Source organism: Sminthopsis crassicaudata, chromosome 5 (assembly GCF_048593235.1).
Source record: "Sminthopsis crassicaudata isolate SCR6 chromosome 5, ASM4859323v1, whole genome shotgun sequence".
Lineage (NCBI taxonomy): Eukaryota > Metazoa > Chordata > Mammalia > Dasyuromorphia > Dasyuridae > Sminthopsis > Sminthopsis crassicaudata.
In genome coordinates, this window is record NC_133621.1 from 87,155,467 (window position 1) to 87,168,711 (window position 13,245).

At 36.6% G+C, this 13,245-nt stretch overlaps 1 protein-coding gene across 4 annotated transcripts in view; it reads right to left on the reverse strand.

Annotated features, from left to right (window-relative positions):
- DPP6 (dipeptidyl peptidase like 6) overlaps window positions 1-13,245 on the reverse strand; it is a 1,195,887-nt gene that overhangs the window by 954,668 nt on the left and 227,974 nt on the right. The window contains exon 1 of one of the 4 annotated variants that reach the window (XM_074267391.1): window positions 8,424-10,365. The exons of the other annotated variants lie outside the window; for them this stretch is intronic. Within the exon in view, the coding sequence (XP_074123492.1) occupies window positions 8,424-8,465 (42 nt within the window). The 5' untranslated portion in view covers window positions 8,466-10,365. Of the gene's footprint in view, window positions 1-8,423; window positions 10,366-13,245 lie in introns of those variants that run through there. 4 annotated transcript variants of the gene reach the window in all.

Sequence of the window (13,245 nt, forward strand, 5' to 3'; positions counted from 1 at the left end):
GGAATGATCTTGTATTATGTTGTAAATATCCCATTCCTCAAGAAAGATACCTCTAGGGGGATACTAAGCCTATTTTATTATTATGATTTTTTTTTTTAAGATCTGAGATGATTGTGCTGTATCCTTATTTCCAGGTTCTTTCCTCCTCAAAATGTATCCATTATTCTAAAAGCACCACGGACATGGCATATGTATTAAAGAATAAGTTGGAGCAAGAAATAATATGGGTGATCAAGGAAAATAATCATTTAATACTGGGTAGCATATAATGGTAAGAGAGTTCAAGGAAGTAGTCTAGAGATCTGGGGTCTAATTCTTGATGATCATTTATTTTCAGGTATGTCCCACTCTTTGTGACTGCATTTGAAATTTTCTGGACAAAAGTATTGGAATGGTTTGCCATTTTCTTCTATAGCTCTTTTTTTACAGATGAAAAGCTAAGACAAACAATGTTAAGTAAGTTGTCCAGAGTTACACAGCTATTCAGTGTCTGAAGCAAGATTTGAATTCAGAAAGAGCAGTTTTCCTAACTCAAGATCTGGCACTTTAGCCACTGCACCACCTAGCTGCCATATCTATCCCTGACCTGCTAAATATTTTCCATGCTTATTAATGTTTCTTTAAAAAACAAACAAAAAAAAAGCAAAGCTTCAATACTCCAAAGTAGTTTGAATTATACAACAGAGCCAAATGTTATTCAAGTGAAAATCAACATTACTTCTACCCTGTGGCACTAGGAGTGGATTAGACATGAGTAGATGGATGCCTAGTAAATTGCTTGGCTCAAGTTTGTTCCTGTGTATTTCAAAAATAATCCAAAGAGTTCCATACCAAAGCATCCTTCTTGATATATTCCAGAGTAGAATCAATTTTCCAGTTCAACTTTCATAGGTTCTTTAGGGCCATTCAGACCAAGAAATGACTGATTTAGGCTGGAATGAATTTGCTCAATCTCCCTAGTCAACTTCCTTCCTTATGCCTCAGATTTGGAGAGTACATGGCAAAGACATCATACTCACAAATATTTATCTCAGTGCTTTCATGTCTTTATGGAATATGATTTCTTGAACATTGTTTTCTATCTCACGCATTTTGCTTTTTCTTTTAGTCATCCTTAGGGTGGCAGTGTGACATGGAAATCTCAAAGTGACTTGGATACAGATTCCTTCTCTGACATTTATTAGATATATGGCCATGGTCAAATTACTTAATCTCTCTGAGTCTCAAATTTCTCAGCTAAAAAGTTGATGTAGCATCTTAAACATTTGTTATGGGGATATAATGTTTGCAAAGTTCTATATAAAGATGTACGGTTTCTCTTGTGCTTTCTTACCAATTTTTGAATAAGAAGTTGGAGGGTGGAGATTGGTAATAGTTGTGATAAACTGAAGCACAAGGATAGCTGTTCATGCATTTATGTGAAATGGTTAAAGAAGTCAGATGGATGGATGGATGAGGATCACTTTCTGACATAGAAAGTCATAGGAAGAAAAGGGACAGTCACTATCAGCCACTCCCTTCTCCTGTAGATTCTTTCCTTAATTGGTTTTTATATATAGTTCCCTCTTCTGCTCCTTGGACAAAGGATAGTAACTATGAGTTTAACTCAGAGCATTTTAATTTCATTTATGTCTACTACTCCCAATTGGTATCTGTTCTCAGATTCAACTAATTCTTGATCTGGTTTTAAGATGCAGACTTCATTGATTTAAACACTGGACTTCTTTCTCCTCGATGACAGAAAGCTACAGACTGAAAGAACAAATATTTGAAAGTAAAGTCACTTCATCATATTTTGCTTTCCTTTTCTCATCTATAATATATAGATAATACTCATTTACCCAGCTTCCTAAGGTGAGTTTAAAGATAAATTGAGGAAATTGAAGTGAATGTACTTTGAAAAAGTATAAAGTGCTACACAGACATACAGAATTTTTAAAACCATGAGAAGAGGAATATAGTTATTTTGGCTCATGTGCAAAAAGTGAGATGGATGGCATAGGCAGATAATTCTTTGCTTTTTTGCAAGTATCTATTTGATTCCTATAACTGTTTCCCCTTCCTCCTTGACCCTGTTTTACCTTTCTTTCTCTGGCAATAAATGACAGATATTTTACAGATGTGAATTTTTCATATATGTACCTGGACAAAATGCTACTAAGATAGCAGAATCTTTGTTGCTCAGGTATCAAGAGAACTTTCCTACTATGGGGAAGATTTAATTACATGAAAATCAGAAGCATATTGAACCAGCTTGTAAAGGGCTCATGAGAGTCGATTGTTAAATTTTCAGTATGACCGTATACAGTTTGGAAATCTTAAAGTATTGTCTTATTGATTGTCTAGACTCAAACTGATGGAATAAGATGCTAATAATACAGATTAATCGTAAAAGTGTGTAATGAATACTTTAAAAAATTTTGTAGAATTGGTTTTTAAAAAATTTATTAGCAAGTCACTGCTTTTCTTCCTGTAGCATATACCAGCAGAAACATCTGGCACAATTATACTAATAATGTTACAATGCTTGACAACCACCCTTATGAAAGAAAAACCCCAAAATGTTATATTTATTTTTCTATTATTTTTATCAAAATGAAAATTTTTTTTCTGGAATGTCCTTCCACCTTAACTTGACCTGTTGAAAGGCTTCTCATCTTTTCAGTCTAACCAAAGTTTGACATTGCTCAGGAAGCCCTCTCCATGGGTTCCCTTTTATTAACTCCTAAAGCATTGACTTTTTGACACCTGATAGCTATATTAATACTGATATGTATGTTTACTGGCCTATATGTGATATCATTTGTGTGTGTGGGGAAACTCCCTCTATCAATCCAGATCAGAATTATCTGAGGGTATTAAATGATCTGTCTAGGGTAGTTTGGTCTAGTGGATTTGATTTTATATTATTCTTAATTTAATTTCAGTGAACCATTCATTCATTTATCAAAGAAATACTGAATATATAGTGTGTGTGTATGTATGTGTGTATATATATATATATATGTATATATATATATATATATATATATATATATATATATATATATATATATATATATATGCTAGGTGCTGTTGTTGTGTACAGTCATGTACAGTCATTATGACCCCATTTGACAAAGATAGTGGCATGGTGTAACATTTCCTTTTCCAGATCATTTTACAGATAAGGAACTAAGGAAAATAAGTTTAAGTGTCTTGTCTGGGGTTACAAAAGTAGTAAGAGTCTGAGGCTAGATTTGAACTCAGAAAGATGAATCTTCCTGACTTCAGGTCCAGAACTTTATCCATTAATTGTCCTCCTAGGTGCTATGCAAGTTGTAAAAGACTCAACCCCTATTCTCAACTTGCTTGATATATAAATATCTACAATCATGATGCTTTATATGAGGTGAGACTACTCCCTCCAAGGTTACCAGTTCTCAAAATGAACTTTTCCCAGTCTTTTTTTTTTTTTAATATTTCTATAGTTTTTAACACTGTCAATCACCATCTTACTTTTGAAGATTTTTTTCCTTCCTTAATTTTCACAACACAGCTTTATTTTTCTTTCTCTTTCTTCTCTCTTTTTTCTATCTCTTCTTTCTTTTTCTCTTCTTTCTCTTCTCTCTTTTTTTCTCTTTTTTTAATTTCTCTCTCCTTTCCTTCTCTCTTTTCTTTCTCTCTCTTTCTTTCTCTCCTTTATTTTTCTTCTTTCTTTCTCTCCTGTCTTTCATTTTCTTCCTTCCTTCTTTTCTTTTTTCTTTTTCTTCCTTCCTTTCTCTCTTCTTTCTTTTTCTTTCCCTTCCTTCCATTTTCCCTTCCTTTCTTCCTTTCCCTTTCTTCCTTCTTTTCTTCCTTCCTTTCTTTTCCTTTCTTTCCCTTCTTTCCTTTCTTTCCCTTCCTTCCTTCCTTCCTTCCTTCCTTCCTTCCTTCCTTCCTTCCTTCCTTCCTTCCTTCCTTCCTTCCTTCCTTCCTTCCTTCCTTTCTTATCTTTATGAGTACTATTTTTTTATTTCTTTCACTGATGTAAAATCTACTAAAAATCCTCTAAATTTGGCTATGTTTTAGATTAATTAAGGAGTTATCTTGAATCTCATCAAATGTCATGGATTCCAAAATCTTTTCTCTGAGACACCTCTGACATACAGATCTCTGGCCTTAACCTCATTCTTATGTTTTAGCCTCTCATCATCAATGGCCTGCAGGACTTCACCAACTGAATGTTCTCTAAGAATCTAAAATTCAACATGTCAAGCACAGATCTCATTATCTCTCCCTTGAAATGTGCTTCTCTACTAAATTTGTCTGTTTCTTGTAGGGCAAATGATCCTTTTAATCACCCAAATTCATAGCCTTGGGCTTCTCTGTTACTGTCCCTTTTACTCCATCCTGCCCCAAATAAAATGAGTTGCCAAGTCTTTGAAGTTTGGGCTTAACAATTTCACCGGGTTTCATCCTTTTCTCACCACTCAGGCAGCTGTTATTCCTGCTACAGTCCTTTCCTTACCTCTCACCTGCATTGTTGCATTCTAATAGCATATTTCCTGTTTTCAGTCTCATCCATCTTCTATTATTATTCCACATGGCTTCTAAATGATTATGCATAAAACATAGGGAGAAACATGTCACTTTTTTATTTAGAAACTTCAGTACCTCCCTATTGCCTTTAGGATAAAATACAAACTCCTCAACCTTGCATTTTGCCATCTATTCCACTTTGCTTTCTAGAATGACTTAATATTCCTTACCTTGGTACATTCTCCAGTCTAGCCAAATGAGACTGCTGAATGATCCCTATGCCCAAAATTACAACTTCCATTTCTGTGTCTTTGTCCAGGTCATCCCTTATATCTTGAATGTATTTCCTTTGGCATCTTAGAACCTCTATCTCAGGATACACTCCAACACAGGGTTCTTCATTTGATTCCAAATTGTTAGTATGATCACTAATATTTCCTCTGTCCCTCTCTCTGTCTCTCTGTCTCTCTCTGTGTGTCTCTGTCTCTCCTCTCCTTCTTCCTCCCTCATTTCTCTCTCTCTTTCCCTGTCTCCCTCTCATTGGTTCTTATAAATGGCCAACCCACTGCTGATAATCTGATCAATTCAGGCCAGGTTTTGCTTCCGTTTTTGAAACCTACAAACAGGCATAAATAGAGATCCATAAAATGTCTCTGTTCTTTTTCTTCTTGGAATGCAGGCAGGAACAAATCAGTAAACTAAGGAAGGAAGGAAGAGATGGGAAAGAAAGAAGGAAATTAAGAAAGAGAAGGAAGGATGGAAAGGAGAAGGGAAAGAAAGGAAGAAGGAAGGAAGAAAAGAGGAACAAAATAGGGAAAGAAAGAAAAGAAAGGGTTGTAGGTCCTGCATGAGCTTTCTCACATAGTGTGCACATAGTATTTTCACTTCTTCTCATTCCTTAGGAATAGAAAGCTGTCAGTCAGGTTACCGTCCTGGAATAAAATCACCCAATGCTATTTTACGTAGAATTCACCCTAATGGCACTAGTGAGGATGGTGGCAGTAGCTAGTTTTTGCCCAGGCAGATGCTTAAGGCCCATTACCTCTGCCTTATAAACCCTTGGGGCTTCTCTTACTCAACATTAAAAGCAAAGCCCAATCAGGAGCTTCAGAGTCAAATGGAAAATTTGATTGCTCACCTATTCATATCATGCCCAATCCCTGCTGCCTTATTTCTAGGAACCCCTTATCAAGGTAGTAATGCCTTCCTGAAGCACAATGGCCTAATGCCTAAAATATGTTGGAAAAGATTGGGGTTCTGGGGACCCTTTATGAGATCATTGATTTAAAATTGTTCAAAAGAATTACCATTCCTGAGGGATTTTTGTTGCTCTTTCTGTCAGCAAAAAAGTAAACAAAGATATTGTAACTGCCATCATGATAACTAGGTCACTTAATGTCCCAAATAGGGTTTGGATGACAGGAAAATCAGACACAATTGAGATAAGGAGCTTTGCCCAAATTATCCAGACATTTTCAAATTTTCCAATAGATTCAGTGCAGTTTTCTCCTATGGGCCATTAGGGAGACTTTGGTGGATACAATTTGAAGAATGAGGAGTCTGCCAAGCAGTGATTCTTTGAAAGGAAGTATTGCTTCAGAAGAGACAGCTCATAACACGCCAGAAAGGACAGCATCAATCACCCCTGGTTCCACTATCTGATGGCATTGAACGGAATGCCACCACAGCATCTCAGGGTCATGTATCAAGCAATCTGAACTGCCACAGGAGGTAGGGAAAGGAAAAGAGGATTTGTCAAATACTGCTGCACACTCCTCTTGGGAACTGAGACTGCAGAAAGAACCAAGGGGTTTTGCAGCCTGAGTCATGGGTGTGCCTTCCAACCAAAAGAATCACTGGAGAGCTCTAGGTGCTGGGGCCATTTCTCACTGATGAGTTCCCTTGACCTGAGCCTCTGTTCCAACTCTGCAAAGATGATTCTCCAGAAAGAACTGGAGAATCTTAGAAAAACCATAAAATTCAAACACTAGAAAATAAATCCTTACTACCACATATTTGGACATAGTCATCGAGCTTTTGCTTGAGGATTTCAGAAAAAATCTCAAAGCCCTAAGATTGGTTTATTTGGTTTGAGCTGTCTAAGGAACTCCTGACATGAAAAGTTCTTTCTCAAATCAAAAACTCTTCTATAATTCATAGTCTCATTGAGCTTCAGTGGCTACCAAAAAATTAAGGAGCTTTATCCACAGTTACAGCTATCAGAGCATGCTTTCTGATTTCAAGGCTAGTCCCCAATCCACTATTCCATGTTAGCTCTCGCCCTGACTCACCCTATCAATTCAGCCTCATTTATAAGAAACCCAAAGTATTCAATATTCAATACCCAAAACTGTGTGAAGGCCTGTAGGAAGATAAAAAGAAATAGTACCTCTTTGCCCTTAGGGATGTGTGTGTGTGTGTGTGTGTGTGTGTGTGTGTGTGTATTTTTTCCTGAGACAATTGGGGTTAAGTGACTTGCCCAGGGTCACACAGCTAGGAAGTGTTAAATGTCTGAGGCCAAATTTGAATTCAGGTCCTCCTGACTTCAGGGCTGCTGCTTTATCCACTACACCAACTAGCTGCTCCATATATTGATATTTTGTGAGACACAAGATCTCAATGATCTCAGTGAAATGTGAAGCTTAGTGAAAGGTACCTCAATCTTTCTTACTCCCCACCCCCCAACATACTTTCTTTCTGCAACCATATAACCAATAATATCACTGCTTCTGGTTGTTACCCACTGAGTGCCAACAACTTGAGCCTAGAAAAAACAGGCCATTGGAGTATTGACTTTTGCACCAGGATTCAGCTGAAAGTCTTTCTACTCAAATCTCCTTGGAATCCTTTGGTCACCAATCCTTTGGTATTGGTGTCCCCAACACACATTATTTCACATGGGGAACTTCTCTATGTACAAATCATATTCCTCATTTCAAGAGACTAAAAGCCACTTGAAAGCAAAGACTGAGATGATCCTCTCTCTCTGCTAATCTTGTTTCCCCAAGACTGGACATAGTGGCTTGCATTAATAGAATAAGTGTCTTGGAGAAGGAAATGGAAAACCACTTCAGATCTTTGACAAGAAAACCCCAAGTGAGGTCACAAAGAGTTAAATATGACTGAAACGACTCAAGAATAAAAACAAACAAACAACAACAACAAACAAAAAAACCCACTATCTATTTAATTGAATTGGAAGAGGCAGTGGGAGACTACTAGATCTGTCAACTCACATGACCCTTTCATGTTATCTTGTGCTCTGGCCCTTTGAGGAAGTGAAGCCCAATATTCAAGACATACACATGAAAATGAGTATGAAAAGGAAGCAGCCTGGAACCCTCTGAAAAGTTTTCCAATTGACCATTTCCCTCCCTTTCTAAATGGTTCTTTCAACTTAAGTCAGCATTTCAAGGTTTACAAAGTACTTTACAAACATTATTTCATTTAATCTTCACAACAACTCTGTGAGGTGGTGGATATTTTTGTCCCTATTTTACAAATAAGAAAACTGACGTTTCAAAGAAGTTGTGCATTGTCTGTTGTCCCAGAAATTCACAAATTATGGAAGAGTTTTAGAGCCCAGGTGTTTTAGACTCCCATGTCCTGTATTTCAACTGTTAAGTAGTTGCCTCTAACATCTTCCCAGTGACCTTTACTGTGCTTCAAGTTGATCAATTCTCTCAATAAAATTAGTATTAATAGAATAGTCAGTAGAATTTTCAGCATATAGTATTCAAAATATTTAGCAGAATAAGACAAGTGAATAAGGAATAAGATTTGATCTCCTCTGAATGCTTTCAAGTTTCTAAGTCCTCAGATACCCTCTCATTATAGAATTATAGGTCCCTAAAACCTCTAAAGGAGCAAGGGGAAAGAGAGTGGTTGTTAATGAAGTTTCCTAGCTCTTAGAGCCTTCTTACCTTGATTCCTGGGACTGTTTCTTCTTCAAGAAGCTCTTCCATAGTCACAGCTCAAGAGAGGTATGAAGAAGCAAGAAGATCAGATCTGTGCGGCCGCACAGTCTGGCAGAGCAATCAGCATTAAAAATAACTGCTTCTCATCTGTTCAAACTAATCACATTTTTTTTTTAGACAAAACACCCCCAAGTCCACAGAAAAATCCTCAACAAATAAGAAGTGTTACTTGTTATTTCTGCCCAAGATTAGTGAATGCTCAGGCTTCAGAGAGGAACTGAGTCTAGGCAAGGGGTATTCCTGTGGCTGTTGATTGAATAGTCAAGGATAAAGGGCGGAAAAGGGAAATCACTTGAAGGTCAGAATTGGCTGATTTTTCTACTACATGATAGTGCAATGAAAGTACTTGGAAAACTGGATTTTAAGTGTCCTAATTCCAAACTAAAGTGTGGTCTTTTTCTAGTAAAATATGCAACATATCTCTTGAAGTCTGTCCTAGATTCTACCTAGATTCTATATTGATTTCAACAAAATTTAATTTGAGTTTGTCTCTGTGACACAAGCTTTTTTTTTTCATCTGTAATCACTTGTTTCTTAATGTTTACTCTGTAACGGATTGTGTGAAAAGAACACAAACTAGGAGATTCACTATGTGACCTTCACTGGCTAAATCACTTTACATTTCTATGGTTCAATTTCTCCCTCTATAAAATGGGAAGCATAATCTTTATCCTTCAATATCTTATAAGGATTTTGTACAATTGGGTAGAGAAAGCAGATATTTGCACAAATAAGACAAAATCGACTATTGTTAATATCAGCGAATAGCTATTTCCATAAAGATGCAGGCAAGATGAGTGATTTTAGAGGTTATACATTTAGTTAGAGATAGAACAAAAACAAGAATCTAGACTCAAAGCCAATTGCTTTTCCTACTGGATTAAAATGTAAGCTGTATGGAGGAACTGTGGATAGGAAATGGGCTCTGTAAGGAGACAGATCCTTGAAGGGAGGCTGATGTGCTATCTGTGTGGTTGTGTAGTGTGACATAGTGGGGGTGAGAAAAGGATAATTCTGTGGAGCCTTTAACAATGACCTTAACAGTCAGCATCTATTTCCCATTATATACACCAAACTGCCACAGGATAAATAACATGCCATCTTATTTGCTAACATCAGGAGCTGTCACTTTCAACAATAAGCTAGAAGTACAGAAAGTCACATTCTCACTTATAATTAGCATTAGACATTGAAAAGCGCTCTTGGAAGTGTTTGGCTTGCTTCTAAATAGCACATCTAGTAGGGTTATTTTTCTATTGTTCCAAACTATAAGAAAATCTTCCTTTGCATCTGATTCACTCAATGTCCTCTCCTTGTTGAATGTCTTACTATGTCCAAGGCCCTTTTTAAGTTCTATTTTTTTTTTCAGCAAAACCTTCATTGTCCACCAAATCTGAATGGATTAATCCTTCCCTTGAATTCCTCCTCATTAACTGACCTCCTCACTTGGCACTAGACATTCATTGCCTTGAGTTGCTTATTATCTTTTCTTAGAATTTTTTCCTCACCTGAAAGCTTTATTTAGCTATGATTTTCTACTACTCAGATCTCTGTCCCCAGCTCTCACCTTCCTCCATTTTATCTATATTGGCCCTTTGTTATATGCATGTTATGTTCTATCTTAGCCTCAGTTGAATATAAGCTTTCCAAGGAGAAATGTTTCAGTTTTGTCTCTGTATCCTCAATAATTAGCACTGTGGGGCAGTTAGATGGCACAGTGGATAGAGCACCGGCCCTGAGGTCAGGAGGACCTGAGTTCAAATCTGACCTCATATACTTACCACTTCTTAGCTGTGTGACAAAAAATAGCACTGTATCTTGAACAGTAGGTGCTTGTGTGTATATATATATATATATATATATATATATATATATATATATATATATATATATGTACACATATTGTAGAGTTGAATTCATATATATATGTATATACAGGTATTTGTGTATTTGCATATACTTACATATATCCACAAATATTCATATATATATATATATATATATATATATATATATATATATACACATACATGTACATATACAACTTCACTATACTTTGAGAATAGGGAACAAATCTTATGCTTCCCTATATCCTCTCTCCCCCATTCTACTCTAGCACAATTCTAAGCACACTTTGGGCATTTAATAAATAAATGTTGCTTTTTGGATGAATTACTTTTCATAGAAGATTAAAAATTTCACATTTCATCTCTTTCCCCTAAGGATGTGCTTTTAGTCGAAAGATTGAAGGTGATCTCCAAAATGAAAAATAAACTGGCCAATGACCTCAATCAAGCTCAGGTAAGAATCATGAAGAAACAGAGCCCAGAGATGACAAGGTTTTGGAACAAGGAGCACTGGAGGTGCCAAGAAGGTAAAAATTCAGTGCTAAGACTTGAGAGATTTAGCAGATAGGAGAAGTGAAGAAAGAATCAGAGTGATGTTTTAGGCAATGCAGGTCAAACAAGAGCTCAAGGTACTGGGTAGGATATAAGTGATTTGTAAATCTCCAATAAAAGAAAAATGGGAATCCCAAACCAAAATTCCTAGTGACTTAAAATTGCTATAGCCTCCTAGGAATTGAATGTCTCTCCCTGAAAGAGAATTTCTCATAGTACCTCGCACTTAGCAGACACTCAATAAATATGTGTTGAATTGAATGTGACACTGCTGTGACATATCTCCAAACTACATTAATAAGAATCAGAACACCTTAGAGTTGGAAAAGATTTTATAGGTCAACCTCTTACAGAGTGTAAAGAACCCTTGTACAACATTCTTAATAGATAAGATGAGGATGTGGGAGTGAGGCAATCAACATGTGGAAGAGTATCCTACCAGCAATGTTTGAAAGAACTCAAAAAGTTTTTAACATGGAGTAGAAGAGATTAAGGAGACACAGAATAGATATCTTCAAACAATGAAAGAACTAGCTGTGATGCTTTCTCTTCCCAGCCTTAACCCATTTCCTCTTTAATTCTTCATGAATCTGGAGAACAAAAACTCACCACATTTTGTATAACTTCTCAAAAAGTCAGATCCCTCTTGGGAGTGAGCTCTGAACATACAAAGCTCTCAGTTTTGGAGACAGTAATTCTAGAGATTCAGGTGTATGATTGGGGGAAATGAGTGGAAGGAGTATGGAGGAGGAGAAAAAGTCAGATAAGAGAGACGGGGCCAAAAGTAGAGAACTTTTCATATACTGATATAGAATCCTTTCCTACCTTAAGTACTATTTTCAACATATTAATTTTTCCTTCCAAACTCAACTTGTGGTTTCACATCATTCACTGAAACAAGTCCAAACTCCTTTGCCTGCTTTTCTAGGTAACTTAAAACCTGCCCCCACCCAACCTAGTCTACCTTATTTTTCACAGGCCCCTTGTATATACTTTCTACTCCATTTGGACAAGTGACCTCACTGTGTCCCATATATGTCAAATTCCAGCTTCTCGCCTTAGTTTAGGAGGCTACTTCCCTTGAAACACTAGCCATCACATCTAACAATCTAAACCTTCCCCTATTTAGTTATTTAGGTCCATACTTAGCTCCGGCATTCCCCAATGACTCCAGCCCATAATTGTCACTTTCTTCTTGGAATACCTATTGAGTATCACTCACTGTGACATCTACTTATTCTATGATTCACCCATTTTCTATCTCCTCAGTTTCACCAGAGTGTAAGATACTTGAAGATCTATGGGATCTGAGTTTTAAATTTCTTTTTGTTTTCCACAGTGTTCAGAGTTCCACAATCATAATGGGGATTGGTTCAGATAAATGACTCCCAGTAGAGCAGGGAAAAAATTTTGTAGTTCATTTGTGAGAGGAGAGGAAATGTTTGTTGCATATTCCCTCTCCCTCTATTGTGGGTTCTCTGAAAACATCCTGGGCCTTTTTCTCTTTCTTATATTTTCTTAATTAAGAATATGATTAGTCCATGTATCTATGCATCCATCTATAATCCATTCATCCATTTGACTGCTGTACATCACCTCCGGTCCCAGTAAAATCTAAGCACCTTGAGAACAGGGCCTGCTTTCCATTTTGACATTGTATTCCTAATCCCTAACACAGTGACATCCCTATACATATTAGACGAATAATAAATATTTGTTGCATTGGGTGGAGTGGACAAAGAAGATGTGCCAGAGTGAAAGAGGGGAAGAATAATATCATTAGGAAAGGAATAGTCTTTATTTCCCTTTCTCTTGAATTAATTTTTTATTATGTAAGTTTTATTATTTTTCCTAATAATTATACAAGGAAAAAATTCAACATGTCTTATAAACTATTTGGGCAATAGAGAAATGATCTCCCCTTAACTCCGTCCCCACTCTGAAAAAAAAAGTAAAGTCTAAAACCAGGTTGGTCCCTTTGATTCCATTCCTTTTCATGTTATTCTGTGTGTGTCATGTGAAAGCAAGGTTGCTATGGCAACCACTCATTATTTTCCAGGACTTGGCTAGATACTTTAACAAGAAAAAAAAATCCCCCATATCTTTCTAGCCTCCAGATAGTCTTAATTTATACCCTATACCAATCTCTCCTTTTCCACAATTCCTTAACTAAGCTCTATGCAGCAGTTTTAGTAAGCCTAACTAACCTGCAACTTTGTCAGTAAATGAACTTCAGGGAATAATTTGATGACATGACTTTTTCAGATTGTTAATAATCCCTGGGGGATAGAGAGATAGCTCTGTGGGTGTGTGTGTGTGTGTGTGTGTGTGTGTATGTGTGTGTTTCTTCATCTTTGCTGACATTTTGG